The following is a 17,167-nucleotide window of genomic DNA, read 5'->3' on the forward strand; positions in this document are numbered from 1 at the left end:
GTGTGCCTTTTCCTGGGTTGAAATCCGTACACCTTGGGATTAATTTACCTCCACTCATCTCGCCTCTCTTATCTCTGATTACAAATGATTTGCCCTTTTAACAAAGTATGAAATTAAATTTCAGCCGCCTTCGGAATTCTCGTAAGGACGTCTTCCATCTGAGCTGACAAATCACTCCACATTAAGGATAAGTCCTTGTTCAATTTGTTTGTTTCGTCTCTGTCTCTGCTGTTTGCCTGCTCACTGATGATAAATAAGACTGGGGACGAATGATAAATAAGTGTCACTGGCAAAATTTTCCAAGGAAACCTGCCGCCCCCGCCTGCCAAAGGCTGCGGAGTATCCTTGAGGCAGAATTTTACAAGCAATTGACTTTCTGATGGGTGTTAATACCTCTCTAATCCCGCACTTACCCCCTCCATCCGGGCTGGCTAGCCTAGCAGAATCATTTAAAATGTAAGACGACTAGTGATGGATTAGTTGTACTGAGCAACGAGCAGGAGTCTCGGCAGGATGTATTTGGCTACGAGACGTGTGTATGCCGGCGGAGAATTCCGTCCGGATAACCTTACGGGAATAATAATCCCCTGTCCAACCCGCATCCCATCAAGAGCAAGCGGATCGGGGGATTCCCAGCCTTCTGCCGACAATAGACGTGCGGTGGGTAATTGAATCTAATTGCTCGGAAGCGCAGATAATGAGCACGTAAAACGCAAGGACCTAATGGGGGAGCCAAGGTCTCGTCCTTGGCAGCTGAATTCTAGTCAGGAACAGAAACAAATACCCTCTGACATCAAGGAAATAAGCAAACGCATCAATTCGGTTAATAAGGTACAGCTGTAGGACCTGCAAACAGGAGCACGATTACTATATGAGTTAGGACCTGGCTAAACGAGATAGGAATGATTGGGTTCGGGTGTGGAAAGTGTCTAGGAAAGTGGGAATGGGTTTGTTTGGATGACCCTCATGCCCTTTTTATTTAACCCAATATCTATAAAAATTCAAATTTTTATAGTCACTTAAATGTTTTCTAGGCAATCAAAATTAAATTTATATATGTATTAAATTTCATATTTTAATATTTTATAATAATAAAACACCCTAACCATACTGTCTATATATAGACATATATTTTAAAGAATCCAAATAAAAGCATTAATGGGCCCTGGGTTCAACTTAAGGGTGTTGTGTAATTTCTCACTTGGCCTAAAAAGCATTTAAAAATTCTCTTTTATCTTAATAACCTGTTTTTCCAACATTATGCTCGCTCCGGGAGGCACCCCAAAAAGAGCTGTTCAAATTCCCCATGATTCATGAGTGGTATTCATAAATTGAGTTAGCAACATAAAACAAATGGCATCAGGCTAACTTAACGAGCCGCAAAAAAGAAGCCACACATTCGCCACATGAAGCGGGATCCACCCAGAGAAAATGGAACGGCCTTGTCTAGTACAAATGTTTTGCATTATTGGAGCATGGAGAACGGATGGAAGGGGCTGTGGAAGGGGACTCGGACTGAGTGGAAGGAGCCCACATTGAAGATACATGTATAGGATACACGTAAGTTACATTAGTCAGTCACTTGCCAGTGGGAAAATTGCTGAGCATGCCGAAAATACTTGGGAGGCTTTGGAGGAAATTGCTATTACAGAAGTGAGAGGCCGGCACGCCCCCCGCTCGCCACGCCCCCTCTGTCGAAGACCTGCATAAATATGCCAAACACATACTGAGTATTCTATCTGCCACTGTGTTGTGTGGCCATAAATGCTTCATCTTCAACTCATACATATTAAAATCTGGCAAAATAAACTTCAACAGTTCACAAAGCACAGCAGAAAACACAAACATGCTCGCAGGACGAAATGGGGCTGGGGGTTTTGGGGCTTGGGAATGGGTTTCTGAAGGGGTGAACCGAGCTCATGCATTTTAAAATTCAGCCATTAGAGAAACCAAGTTATTTTGTATGCAGAATATTATTTGGCTTCTGCCCCTCTGCCCTTCCATCTTTCATTTCGTTATTTTTGTGTGTTTTTTGCTTGACATTGCATTTAACATTTTTGCTGAACGACCCCAAAAGCTCTCTGCCCAGCAAGGCAGGACTAGCAATTAAATGTTTTTTCTACAATTTGCTGCATAAATCAGTTTTAAATGTTATAGTGCAAATAAACGAAATCAGGGTGGCCAGGCCAGGCAGCGTTGGAGGGAGCTTGGCTTAAATTGGCCCACAGCCCATCATTTGACAGGACTCTTCGAGGGCTGGGTGGTAAAAAGGCGACCTCAGGACAATGGCAAAAATAGTGGCTTTGCGGCTTACATTTTTTAGACTGTTAAGGGAAAGAATGCATGCGAGGTATTTATTATAATAATTTGTAATAATTCAATTAGTTTGGCGCTGCATTTACGCAGCGGGATTAGCTCATTGTTAAAAGTGATTATTAATTTGTATTCAATAACTTTTATATAACTGACTGCAAATATTAAATTACATTTTACAAATACTGCCTGCATATGGAATACAAGGGTAACTTTTAGCAACTCATAATTTCAATTCATTTAACGATTTATAGCCTATATCCTTATTGTATTAAATGACCTCACAAAATCTAGAAAGTCATTAAAATTCACGCGCACATACATTTTGCCCGACAAAATAGGCAATGATTATGATGCCATTTAAAATAAATGTTCATTTAAAAATCAAAAATGATACTAAACTAGTATGAGCGTGAAATTGTCGGAGACACAAATTATATAAAACAAAAAAATGTTTTGCCACGATACACATTTCAGTTGAATGCGAAATTGATTGGGATTTGAATATTTTATATTCTTTTAAACACGAAAGCTGCAATTTGACTTGACAATGCTGACACACAATATACCCAGAATGCACTGGCCATGAATTATTTTCATATTTATTCGATTTTTGGGTCACAAAAACTTTTGTGTCCATTGTGCGGGGTCCAAAAATTACAACAAAAGGTAATTTAGCAGTAACAACTTGAAGGCAAACACTTGACTTACTTGTGTGGGTGTGAGGATGTCGTGTTCGCCTGTGTGCGTGGGGAGGGGGTGGGCGTGTGGGCCGGGAAACTCATTCTCCTGCATGATGGGAAGTAAAAAGCAATTTTCGTAACATTTGCATGCCTTAAACTAACACAGACGAATGGAGCGCCAGGATAAGGATGAAGCTCGCGACGATGCGAGGAGGTTGAAAATGAAAATAAGGATGATGGCGCCGGGAAAACACGGCCTACCTTTTTCGGGGGAGCCAGGGGGAGGGCGTGGCGAATGAAAAGAAAAACTACTGCGTGAGAGGGTAAGTGTGCGTCGGCTGATGTCGGTGTAAGTAGAATGGAGTACGTGTTATGCTGAAAATGCAATTTGCCTTCTGTGCGAAATGTACGGAAAATTTATGCAAATTTCTCCCTTGACCCCGGTGTCGCCCGACCTCACCTCTTCCTTCCCCTTCCCCCTTTCCCTCGCCCCTCTCACACTTTGCAACACCGCTGCCAACAAGCGGAAACAGGAAGTGCGACCATTGTTGTTGGGGTTGTAGGTGTAGGTCTGTGTTTGTGTGCATGCGTGCCCCTGCATCCATGTGTGTGTGAAAGCGCTAAAATGAAAATATAGTGAAATATGCGATAGAAACGAAAGGTTCGCCCCCGCTGGGTAAATGCTATAAAGAAATCAGACCACAAAAGGTGATGATCTATGAAAGTACCCTTGAAATTTGTAAATACTAAGTATTATCTAGGTAAAAATAATAAATATTTTGAAGATAGAAACCTCTAAATGATTTAATTATTATTAAAGAGGTATTTAATTAATACCTTGTTACATGTACACAAAAAATGTTTAGTAATTAAAAAAAACAAATTTGTTTATACTTCCTTTCAGATAAAAATACATGTAAAAACGGAATGTTTTATATTTCTATGCATTAGCCTTATAAGTCCAGTATGAGATTCCCACAACAGGGTGTGCCAATGGCAACGATCCACAAATAAGCCCTCCGCGGATGCAACAACTAACGCGTCTACAGCAAAAAACACACCGACGTCGCCTGTGCTACGGAAAAAAATGTGTTCGCAACGTGGTGTAAATTCGCCATCGATAGTTTTGACATTACGTATACGCAGCGTTGGTGGCTGTGTGCGAGTGTTACTCTGCCTGTGCGGCACCCCGGGCGGATTTCGGCTCGGCAAGGCGGCACAACGTAAAAAGAGGTGGAATTCCTGCGAAAAAAGTGGAAAAATATTGCGAACATGGCCGCATTGGTGTGCACTAGGAGCCGAACCTGGCCAATGCCAAAGAAATTTGTGCGCGGGCGCCTATGTGCCGGTCGGGTGGCGGGGAAAAAATGAAAAGCCGCCGGTTAGTTCAACAGAGGCACACGCAACTGTATATGTAAGGAAAGTGCACGGAAAAAATTAACAGTAAAATTCCTGAAACTGATTTCGTATCCCATAAATACCTGATTTGGCACAATCATTTCTGAGGGGACTACAAACGCCAGATAAAAGAATATTATACATTGAAATATGCATCTGCAATGCTTAAAAAATTCGGAATAATACAGGATACACATTTCAAAACAGAAGTACTCCGATATTTTTAAGGGAATTTAAAGTGCTGAAAAAATCTCTATTACATATTTTATGGCAGGAGAAGCAATAATGTGTATTATTAAATGAAAATATATGTAATGAATAAATAGTAACAAAAAACTTTAAGACATTTTCTTTATCAGGAAATTTTGATTATTTTGTAAAACTTTTTAAATGCAAAAAAATGGAGTTACCGCCGAATATTGTGATAATCTATTTTCAAAAGATTGAGCAAATCAATCACTAATAGGACACTCGTTTTTGTGGCACTTTCGACTTGATGTTAGTTTTTCTGACATTTTCTCTGCGTGTCCATATGCAGGATTGTTTATATTGGATTGCACGTGCCTTTGACATGCCGATCCCTTGTCCGTGTCCCTATTTACGGGCCACTGTGTGCGAGTGTGTGTTAGCCTGTGTTTTGGCTTGTGGGCAAAGAAGTTGAAGCGTATTAGGCAAACACAAGCCTCCGGCCTCTAGCACAAACACCAACACACGTGCTGGCCCGCTCTTTGAGAACGCCCAAGTGTGTGAGTGGCTTGGCTCCTTCGGTGTGAGCCAAGTGCCAGATAAACGACAGCATTTAATGCGACCAAATCTTTTTAGCGCCGCATCAAGCCATTTTTCAATCCCGATCTGAGCGCAAAGATTAAGTTGTCTTTAAGTCGGAAAGGAGGAGCATAAGATGGCCAAGAGCATCGCACAATGGGAGTCCTAAAGAGCGATTTGCCATTTAAAAACTAGGTTTTTACATAGATATTGGTTGTAGAAAAATAGGAAACAAAATATGAAGAAAACAAGATGATAGACGTTGGTATTTAATTTTATTGCTATTTTTTGTATTTCTAGTCCATCTCATTTCCAACATTTTACCTCATTTATTCCCTCCAAGGCCTAGAACTGCTTATCGATTTCCATCCCATTGTCCATCCTGGCCTGCACCTGGCCATTTCCACCTGGCACCAACTGCAGCACTTCACGTCCGAGCTGGGAAAGGACCGAGAATGGCAGAAAAAGAAAAGTTTAATTTTCCGGGCGCATGAAAATGAATTCATTCTGTTAAGTTCAGTTCAAAACAATTATTTGAACTTTTTGAATTGGCCGGGAAATCTAGGAGACTGAAAGACGCAAATGAAGCTCGATGAAAGTGGAACTTTTGCAAAAAAGAAAACCGTAAGGGAAAGTTTCGCCTACATAATTTACTTTTATGAATGCCCAGGGAGCCCAGTATCCCAAGCCATATCCATATCCCTTATCCCAGTATCTCAGGCTCCCCGACTGTTGGCATTTTTAATCAGAGCGGATTCCGCTCGCTATCTGTCAGCATTTGCAGCGCCAAAGTTGTATAATAATATTCATGCTTGACATCAAATTCATTAAGAGTGATTAATATTTGTTTACTGCTCTTGTTTGCTCGCTGTTTTTCCCATCGCAGAGCTCCGCTCCGGCTGCGGCAAAAGGAACATTTATTAAATGGTTTCCCCAAAGAGAATCTCTATCCGAAACTTTATTTCTCCTCCAGAGCGACAGTCGCTGCCCGCCATCCGCCGCCTTCTGGGTGCAAATTAATAGTCGGCTGAGGATTTACGGCTAGGGATATATCAAGGATATTAGCCAATTTCCCACTGGCGGCCACAAAAAGGGGTCAGAGCCTAAGTCGCTGGACAAATGACTACTGGCCAAGCCGTCGGACGCGATAATGCGGCTTAACTCCTGGCCGGAACGAGGTGAACATTATGGCTGCCATAACTGCGGCTAAGGCTCCATCATCGAGAATGTTGTTAAAGTTGTTTATTACTGCATCGGATCGGACCTGCTGGACGCCTGGAGTCCTGTGGCTCAAAGAACTCGTTTACCGGCCTGCCTGCGCCATCGACAGTCCCCATTTAATTAAGCCCACGGACTGCCGGCACCGCACGATGGTTCAATAAAGCGGAACAGTCCCTACCCCACCATTTTCACAGAAAAAAATCAACGAACCTAAATTTTTAATTCGGTTTTAGTTTAAGAGAGTTTTAAATTCAAAACATATTAAAAAAACAAGTTAAATCAGAAAACTTCAAAAATTTCATTTTATATAATTCAATTATAAAGATTATCTATTACCTACTTTAAACTCAATGTTATTTATTCAAATAGTTGAGACCTTAATTTTTATATATGCCAAAATGTACAGAAAACTTATTTAATTAGAAAACGTTTAAATATTTGTGTAAACATCTTTTCACTTTAATTATTATTCTTAAAGATTTTTCTCCTCTTAGGTAGGACACAATATTTTAGCTTCAATACGAGTATATTTTAATGCCATATTTTTCTCAAAGTCCTTTCCTTTTGAACAATCAACTATGGGCTCGATAAGGTCCATATGCTGAAGTCAGGACTTTCGCAGCCGTTTCTCCCGCCGGCTGACTCCAAAGGTCCCTTCTGCTTTACATAAATATTTATGCGAGTTAATTTGTCGGCATATATGCGAAGCGGGGCAGGGGTTGTGGTCCAAGGGGGCAGGGGTTGGGGTCAGTTGGGTGCAATCAATCAGACATGAAACAATATTTACAATTTGAAGGCATTAATACGACTCAGTTGACGTCAGCCTGTGGACTTCAGTGTGCCGCATTGGAAAAGGCGGGTTCCAGGGTAGTTTTCCTCGCCTGAGTGCTTCGTCTGTCCCTGATACCCGCAGGTAAACAAGCAAATAAGGACGGGGTCCTCCAGTCCGCTGCCCTGCTCGACCCCCTTGGTGCCACGCCCCCGGACAGGCGCCGCCTGTCATTGACAGCCGTACAAAAACACACTTGTGCCATGCAGACGCGCTGGCAGACACGCAACCCGTCACTTACTTGTGGACTCGAGTGTGCGTGCGCTTGCCATGTCGACTAAAAATAAACAATAGTCAAAAGCACAACAAATTGCAAAAATTCCACATAAAAATAACATGTGAAAGGTACAGTCTGGTTTTGGTTAGCCGAGACTCAAATACTCTAGTTTCTCTCTTTTTAAGATTCGAAATAAAAGAAAAAGAAGTTCCCCTAATCATATATAATTAGTTTATTGATTTTTAATAATTTTTCTATTTTTTGACTATTAAAATTGTAAGATATGTTTTATTTATATTATATTTATTTAAATACTGTTTAATTTTTATACTCTAAATCTGAAACCTATTTACTTTTGCCTTATGGCTCCCACTGAAAACTGCAAGTATTAACGCATCAAGCAAATCACACTTTAAGTCAAAATCCCTTTGCATACTAAATGCTTTCCAAAGACCCTGTGAATTTTCCCCATAGAGTAGTTAAGCCCTCAGCCATGGCTCGTTTATGTATACATATATGCACATAAAATTACATTAAATATTATTGCTTTACGGACGGTTTTCCATTCGCTGAGTGTGTGTATAGGACTGGACCCACAAAGGATCCAATGGTGCGTATAATTGACATATTTGATTGTTTAACTTGTATTAGTAAAGTCAGTAAAGTCCACGAGCAGGACCTACTGGAATCACGGAAAAGGAAAAAATAATACTGGTAGAGAAATGAGGGTTAAAATAGGAGCAAAGCAGGCTTTGCTATAGAAATCACATCATGAAAGGGGTTATGTTGAACACCACATGTAGCTGGAGTGCTGAAAGTCCCAAAGCCAAATACTTTTTTTTGTTGAAAATTCATTCCCGTAATTAGTTAATGGCAGCTCTTTAGATTTCATCACTGTAATTATTTTCAAATGGTTTTCTCTTCTTTCGATTTACTTTATGTGCTCACGTCATGTGGTCTTAGTGATTAAGCCAAGGACTTGCAAATCAGGGCAGCTATCTGCTTGATAGGGATTTGCACTGGGCAACATAATCTCCTTACCGGACCGAAAATTCTCTGTTGTTTGCAGGCGAATGTGTACTTTCGAGTTTATTTATAGCATAGGGACATTTTGGCATTTGTCAGATTCCTGTCGGGCTTAATGTGCGCAATGATTATTCATTTAATTGTGTACACATGCAACCATCAGCGACTTCAATCTGACATTGTCAGCCTGTCCGGATCACTCAACAAGGAATTCGATTTCATAACCGGGCCACAAAAGTGTTGTGATGGATTGCTCTGCCGACTCGATTGTCTGCATGTGAGAGGGCTTCATCCTTTGAAATGTGTAAAATGGGACGTATAACATAAATTGTTACATATTGTTCGTGAAACTCGTCCGCAAATACTCCGAAGGAAAATTACGCAGGCGAGCATTTCTTTCGCAATCTTCTCTGGCAGTGGTGTTGCGTGTTTTGGCCATATTTCTGATAGAAATGCGGCTATTAGGTATTATAAAAAATGCTTTAAGCCATTCAACTGTTAATATTTGAGGACCACAACATTCTGGAAACATTAAATTTATATTTAACAATTTTAAAACAAGTTTTAGAATGACTTAAAATAACAATCTAATATTTTCTTAAAAATGTAACTTTTGATATTAAACAAATATTAATACTTTTATAGAACCATTTGTACAACATAATTTCAGAACTGTTATCATAAAAGATTCCCTGATCTATAACCCCTAATCCTGCACTAAATAATATTATGAAACCATTTTAGTGTAATACTTTTGGATCTCTTAATCCAATTTGGTTAACACCCTTTCTTAGCTATTTTTTTTGTGATTATTAGAGTTGACTGCCGGCAACACTGCCCACTAACAAGCTGCAATCTGCAGCCTGGCAATCATGTAATGTAGCGAAGCATCAACACAAACACAGGGGCTGTGTGGGCGGGACGCTGCTTCTGCTGCTGCTGCTGATTGCACAAAGGATGCCCCTCAAGTCCTTGGTGACGTGTTGAGCGAAAGAATGAAACTAGCAACCTGCGCCCGGCAGTTCAGCGGAAGATCCACCGCACCTGAGCTGGGAACTTGCTGCCTGGAAGATAATTTATGGTGCGGGGCAGCCCGACAATGGCTGAACAGTTTACTATCCGAGAAGGGAAGCCGTTGCAAACCAGCTGCACTAAATAAAGGAAATCCCTTTGAAGGCCTCGTCCCACCTGGCGGTCGAGTATTAGGGAGTCCTTGGTCACAATTCACAAATGCAATTCGCTTCTGAGCACCTTTACTAAACGGCTTAACCCAAAGCAGAAAAAAGATACCATAATAGAAAACATTAGTAAAACTCCTATTTTACTTTTCTCTCCCTTTTTAAATGCTAAATCTAACTTGCAAAAGGGAAAACCATAGCAAAATATTTACAAGCACTTCACAAAGGTAAACGACTGGAGCTCCATCTGGCTTGTTGAAAATAATGGTTACCTCCTTACAATTGACAATTTCAATACCCGACTTTCTTTTTTTACGCCAAATAATGTTATGTGAGAACCAATTAGTGTTGTGTGAGATTAAATTTCGAGGAAAAGGAATCCATGGCAACATGATAGCCCCATTGAACAACTGGTCCCACCTGGCGTATGAGTAATAAAGTTTATTCTCGCATAAAGGGCAATTTCAATCTATATAACCCTTAACTATCAATAAAATCCATTGAAATGAAGCAGAAATTGTGCAAAGAAACCCACCCGGCGTATGAGTAATATGAGTTCTTTGAGCAAAATAAATTGTTTTGGCCACTTTCAATCCTCAAATTTCCGAATTTTCCATCCCTCTCTAAGCCCTCTCAACCGATGAACGTAAATTAGTTTCATAAAAGCCAACAGGGCAGGAAAATTCTTTTGTGCGAAACCTTTTGCACTGGTTCGTCTCCACCTCATTGTTCATTTTGCCCCGTTTCACTTCATCCCCCTTCGCCACTCTCCCCTAATCCTGGTCTCGGCCATAGTCCAACCAAAGCAGGCTCATCATCGTCATCGTCATCATTTGGATTCCTCGTCTGATTGTTGCATGCAGCATGCTGCTGTTGTTGTTGCCAGGACACGTGCATCGCAGAGCTTTGCAGTTGACATTCCGTTACGCACGTTGCCTCCTCCTTTTGGTCCTGGCTGATGCAGCCACTGCCACTGCTCCGGATCCGGCTCCGGCTCCTGCTCCTGCTCCTGTCGATGTCGTTGTCGTTGTCTGGGCAACATGCAATGGCAAAGTTTTCGTGATGCAAGTGCGTAGTTTGCTCACAACAAGGCTCGTCGAGGCTGCCCAGGGCCGTGGGGCATTCCGCGCGAGGGGGCTTTCAGGGGGGAAAAGCTCTCCCAAAGTTGGATGAGGGTTTATGGCCTACGTTATGGCCGTAACCATGCCAATGATGCACGCTGCCGAAAGCGGCATATGACACAAGGAACAGCGGGTTTTGAAGAGTTACTGAAAATTACTGAACAGTTTACTATAGATCCAAAGATCCAAATCTGCAGAAGTTATAGTGTAAAATTACAGCACAAATATGTGATAAAAAACTGTATATTGCCCAAAATACTTAGTTAATTGCTTAGTAAAAGAAAACAATTTTACTAGGATTCTAGTATGCTTCATATTGAGGAATAACACAAATGAACTACGTTTCTTGCATTTCCATACTTATGTGAAGTATAATATGAATGTGATCCATAGTTTATTTAAGTATATTTAAAATAAGACATACTTAACTCAAGAATGATCCATACTTTTAAGAATGCCTCTAAACGATTTAAGTATTAAGTATACACCGGTGGAAGAAAAAATAGAAACGGCTTGCACCCATTAGTTTTTTTTATTTCCTAAAAAACAAAGCAGATATATCTCATATATATATATCAAGGTTTAAAATAAGGAAATGTTATCAGTGCTCTATATGTTATAGCTTTGAAGTCCAGACTTTCGTACTTACTTATATAGCTAATTAATAAAAAGAGCAGAAAGGAAAATTGTTTCTATTATTTTTTCCACCAGTATATAAGTTTAATTAAAAAAAAAACATTTTTCTAAACAGAAACCGATCAATTTTATAATTCTAATTTAAGTTTTGTTTTTATTATTTTTAATGATGTTTACATTAATATGATAATAACTGGATTTAAAAGCTAGCAACAGTGCCCTCGTACCCTTTCCAAGGTTATAGTTGAATTCTCGCAAAAGCTCGTCTCGTCATGAGCGGCAACAGTTGGGTTCTGCTTCTGGGTGCTCAGAACACTGTCTCCCACTGCGAGAGCTAGCGAAAGGGGGTGGCAGCTAGCCAGGGGGTGGTCTCAGTGCAGTGCTATAAGTGCAGGCAACCGTGGGCAGAGTGCCACACTCAAGCTCACACAAGCACCCACGCACACAGCAGCCCCCTCACACACACACCCATCGCCAGCTTTGTATTGACGCACTCAAACGGGTGGCTTCAAGTTACCGGTTCGGTTCACTGTGGCCGCTTCTACACGGAAAGAAAATAGCAGCTACTTTGGTACTTAATTATATTTCTTGTATTATTCCTAAATAGGAAATATTTAGGTATAACAAAATGTTCTTGACATTTGAATTTATAATATTATTAAAGTACCAAAGAAGCTGATAGTACGAATGCAGAAGAATTCATAGCAAATGTTTGGTATCATATTATTGGGGTATTCAAAGAACGCTTTATTGATCAACAATTTAAAACATTTTGAACCAAAGAATTTATATTTGGTTTTCTTTCCTTTTATAAAGTCACAATTGTTATATTAATATCTAGATTAAGCTATTAAAATAAGCTGTGTTCCCCAATTAAAAATTTTTTTTTTTAGTTTTAATTTTTTTGTAAACATGTGCTATAAATTACTTTGATGACGTTTCTTTTGGTTAATATGTCTTAATGTTGAAGATTGATACTTTAAAATTAATTCGAATAAATGTAAAATGTTTTTTTCATTGATGTACAGCCATTTATTTCAGTGTGCAGTTCCCACAGGTCTCATTCTCTCCATCTCTGTCTCGCTCCCAACCGTTGTCCGACTCACTCTTGCATTTAGCGTCGAGCTACGTTGAGCTGCAGTCGGAGAAACGCTCCTGACGCTCGAATTTCGCATTCGCATTCTCATTCGCCAATTAGCGGCCGGCGCGAGCGAGTCGTGTGCGGAAAAAGTAAATCCCCCGAGCCGGTTTATTTCCCCAGCTGGAAAACTGTTCTGCCGCACTGATATCGAGAGTGATCACGGATACTGACACCCTAACTTGATCAATTTGCAGTTTTAAGATGGCCACGCGAGGAGCGAATGTGATTTGGTTCCGCCACGGATTGCGTCTGCACGATAACCCCGCCCTGTTGGCCGCCCTCGCCGACAAGGATCAGGGCATAGCCCTAATTCCCGTTTTCATATTCGACGGGGAGAGTGCCGGTAAGTGGGTCATTTGCCATAGATACTTTAGGATCCATTAACGAGAATGGTAATAATGGAAAAATATACTAACACCGATTGCTTTTCTATTAGGTATTTTAAAGACCTTGACCTTGAGCTTCCATACTACTTTTTTTATTTCTAAATAAATACATAAATAATACCTAAGCAGCGAATATAAATTTCTTTGACTTAGGTGACAAAGTAGTTATTTAAACTTTTTTTTTTAAATATTAATTGGCATTGATTTTAAGATAACTTTGAAAAATAACTTTGTGTAAGCTGCAAAACTTAAAAACAGTGTCCTCGTATAAATACTTCACTCTCTATATTTCTAAACCTAAACATCCGTAGAAATCAGTTCACGTCAAATCGAAATTTTTTAACATAAAGAAATATTAAAAATCCTTCAAGAAATAATTCAAAATTCAAAAAACTACGGCGAACAGTGGGTTAAAAATAAAAGCTTTTAGCTCGATTGCCATTACACACTCGTTCTACGTATGAGCTAATATCATTTTTGCGACTTGCTTCGGTTATCAAATACCACCTCTTGCCGCGACCGCTGCGAATTCAGCGTTTTCGCTGCTCGTGGAAATTGGGAAAAGGGGCTGTGGAAAAGGGAGGGGGAAACGGGCGGGAAAACCTAATGCACTTTTGCATGGTGGAACAAAACAAACGATGCGTTCTAATGCGATTTGCGGCTGGCGGTTTTGCGAATACTCTGTTGAATCGCTGAGAGAGATATGGAAAGACAATGCACAATGGGTAGAGACATTGAGAACAAACCAGAACACTAGTATAATGCCTTTTGTGCTGGTGTTTAAAGAGCTCGCTATTCTGAAAAAGTCGGAAAGAGACCCCTATAGAACCCATAACTTGACCGATAAGAGTCGTTCTGCGGGGAACAGCGGGAAAACAATTATTGCAATGGAAAATGGAAAACGAGCTTAGCGGAACGTTTTGTGTGCGAGAAAGCTGCAAAGATAGCTGAAGAGCGGCACTTGAACGTGCAAACTTGTTTAGCATACGCAATTTGGCCACAATTATGCTAGCTTTAGTTTCAATTTTGTAGAAAATAAGGGGTATAAGACATCACCAGCAATAGTGCAATGAGCAACACATAGTTACCATAATTCTCAAGACAATGTTAGATATAAACGAAATTTCTTCAGTTGTTAATTTATAGATATAAAGAAAGATAATGTATTTATGACTTGAAAAAGTATCTTAAATTTTGGAAAATCATTTTCAGTGGTGCATACATTAAAAGTTTCCAAAAACGAAACAGTAAAAACTTTGAAGGGCATATATACAATTAAAATAAGTCCTTTTATAAAGTAAAGAAAAAAGTCATGCATCTGAAATAAATAAAATCAAGTTTTAAATAGGTACCAAGAGCGTGGGCTACAACAGGATGCGCTTCCTGTTGGATTCACTGCAGGACATCGATGACCAGCTGCAGGTGGCCACCGAAGGACGTGGTCGTCTCCACGTTTTCGAGGGCGAACCGGCGCACATTTTCCGGCGGCTGCACGAGCAAGTGCGTCTGCACAGGATCTGCATAGAGCAGGATTGTGAGCCCATTTGGAATGAGCGCGATGAGACCATCCGTTCTCTATGCCGGGAATTAAGCATCGACCTGGTCGAAAAGGTGTCGCACACGCTGTGGGATCCGCGCACGGTGATCGACACCAATGGTGGCATTCCACCGCTCACCTACCAGATGTTCCTGGTAAGTAATTATACTTAAATAAAGACCATCGATTAGCCTCAAATCCATATAATCCTCCAGCACACGGTGCAAATAATCGGGTTGCCGCCGCGTCCTGCCGCCGATCCTCGCCTGGATGATGTCTCCTTCGTAGAGTTGGCTCCCGAGTTGCGCCGCAGTCTTGGTTACTTCGAGGAGCTGCCTACGCCGGAACACTTCAACGTGTACGGCGACAACATGGGCTTTCTGGCCAAGATCAACTGGCGTGGAGGGGAGACGCAGGCCTTACTTCTCCTGGAGGAGCGTCTCAAGGTGGAGCAACATGCCTTCGAGCGGGGTTTCTACCTGCCCAACCAGGCGCTGCCCAACATCCACGATACGCCCAAGTCCATGAGTGCCCATCTGCGCTTTGGTTGCCTTTCAGTGCGTCGCTTCTACTGGAGCGTCCATGATCTCTTCAAAAATGTCCAGCTGCGCGCCTGTGTTCGCGGCGTTCAGATGACCGGCGGGGCCCACATCACGGGTCAGCTGATCTGGAGGGAGTACTTCTACACCATGTCGGTGAACAACCCGAACTACGATCGCATGGAGGGCAATGAGATCTGCCTGACCATTCCGTGGGCCAAGCCCAACGAGGACCTGCTGCAGCGCTGGCGCCTGGGCCAAACGGGTTTCCCGCTCATCGATGGCGCGATGCGGCAGCTCCTCGCCGAGGGCTGGCTCCACCACACGCTGCGCAACACGGTGGCCACCTTCCTGACGCGCGGCGGGATGTGGCAGAGCTGGGAGCACGGCCTGCAGCACTTCCTGAAGTATCTCCTGGACGCCGATTGGTCAGTGTGTGCCGGCAACTGGATGTGGGTCTCCAGCTCGGCCTTCGAGCGGCTGCTGGACTCCTCGCTGGTCACCTGCCCGGTGGCCCTGGCCAAGCGACTTGACCCCGAGGGGGCCTACATAAAGCAGTACGTCCCGGAGCTGATGAATGTTCCCAAAGAATTTGTGTGAGTACTATAGCTAGACCCCAAACAGATTAGAAATTTCTTCATTTTAAATTGAAATATGAATTTTCATAGGTATATGCCAAAAAAAATAAAGCTGGAAACTAAATCTTTTAAACTGTTATTTAGAGCTGTTAATTTTAAAATTCTGAACATACAGATTGAACTAAGTCTTTAACTGGTTTACATGTAATTACTTAAATTGCAAAGTATTTAAATTAATTTTAAATGAATACTAACGTAATCAAATATATTTTTATCTTCTACTATCTTAAGGCAAACATTTTCTAAGCTAAACTAAATATTTCGAAGTTGATCTATTCGCCTTATTAGATAACTTTTTCATGTAGCTAATATAACCATTTTTTTAAGCAGAGTCGGCAAATAACTAGTTAAAAAAAAAACAAAGTGCCTTCAAGAGTTAAAATTTAAACACTGAACGAAAAAAGACTTGTAATTACCCCAAAACTCTTTATTATTTATAAGATATAAAGCAATAAAAAGATAATAGAATAGTATTTTTTGTATTGTGTGTTGATCAACTAGACGTATACGCAATGTTAGATATTAATATATAATTTTCCACATAATATAAAAGAAAATACTTTTTATGGCTGATACACTTAGGGTTTTTAATACGTTAAAAAAAAAACAGTTCGAAACTTAATAATTAATAAAATTATTTATGTATTTACCGCTTTGTATCCGCAGTCACGAGCCCTGGCGAATGTCCCCGGAGCAGCAGGAGCAGTACGAGTGCCTGATAGGGGTCCACTACCCGGAGCGCATCATCGACCTCTCCGTGTACGTGAAGCGCAACATGATGGCCATGAAGGCGCTCCGGAACTCGCTGATCACCCCGCCCCCGCACTGCAGGCCCTCCAACGAGGAGGAGGTGCGCCAGTTCTTCTGGCTGGCCGATGTGGCGGTTTGAACCATGAAGCCCAGTTAAATTTGTACCAGTTTACACAATAAAGGCACTATTAGCGCTCGTGTATTATATATATCATTAATAATGCTTTATTTTCTTCAATTAAAATAATTACTACAATACAATTTGTATCTGTTTTATTTGGTTTCGTTTTATTTTTAACAGCTTATAACGTGTTACCCATATATCAATTTTATTCAGCTTACTTTTAAAAATCGTTAATGGTGTATATATATATAATTATTATTATCATTTGTGTTACGTTATCAAATTATACGTTAATTAACAGCATTAATTAAATAGTTTTTGCTTTTAGTTTTGTTGGTTTTTACGAGAAAAATTGAACGCGAATTTATTTCAAATATTGAAATTTATTTTATGTCGATCTATTGATCCGTTCTTCGTTTGTCTTTCGTTTAATGAGAGTTCCGTTTGGTATCTTATAATTTGTCTAAATTGTGGTGTATATTTTATTTTAATGCCTAAATTTTGGTGTTCCTTCTAGATGTGTGCCATACAAATGAGATATTGGTAGGGGTTTGATGGGACCTAAAAGGAGTTATTGTTGAAGTTTGAGTCCCTCGACAGTTTGCTACAAAAAAAGTTGGAGAAAATCGTAAGCTCGACCAGGCCGAGGTTTTCGCTTGCCCCCT

General features: G+C 40.7%; 1 protein-coding gene across 1 annotated transcript; it reads left to right on the forward strand.

The window, feature by feature from the left end:
• The first annotated feature begins 12,524 nt into the window (after positions 1-12,524).
• Positions 12,525-16,639, forward strand: LOC108031655 (cryptochrome-1). The gene is made up of 5 exons (XM_044090838.2): positions 12,525-12,617; positions 12,723-12,871; positions 14,263-14,606; positions 14,667-15,586; positions 16,295-16,639. Exons 2-5 carry the CDS (start codon positions 12,730-12,732, stop codon positions 16,515-16,517), a joined length of 1,629 nt encoding a protein of 542 aa, XP_043946773.1. The 5' UTR covers positions 12,525-12,617; positions 12,723-12,729; the 3' UTR covers positions 16,518-16,639.
• Positions 16,640-17,167: the final 528 nt, after the last annotated feature.

The sequence above is a fragment of the Drosophila biarmipes genome, chromosome 3R (genome assembly GCF_025231255.1).
Source record: "Drosophila biarmipes strain raj3 chromosome 3R, RU_DBia_V1.1, whole genome shotgun sequence".
In the NCBI taxonomy this organism is placed as follows: Eukaryota; Metazoa; Arthropoda; class Insecta; order Diptera; family Drosophilidae; genus Drosophila; species Drosophila biarmipes.

Coding starts and splice junctions, on each gene's coding strand:
- LOC108031655 (XM_044090838.2), top strand. CDS start 12,730: ATGGCCACGCGAGGAGCGAATGTGATTTGGTTCCGCCACGGATTGCGT. Junction 12,872..14,262: donor ATTCGACGGGGAGAGTGCCG/GTAAGTGGGTCA, acceptor AGTTTTAAATAG/GTACCAAGAGCGTGGGCTAC. Junction 15,587..16,294: donor AATGTTCCCAAAGAATTTGT/GTGAGTACTATA, acceptor TTGTATCCGCAG/TCACGAGCCCTGGCGAATGT.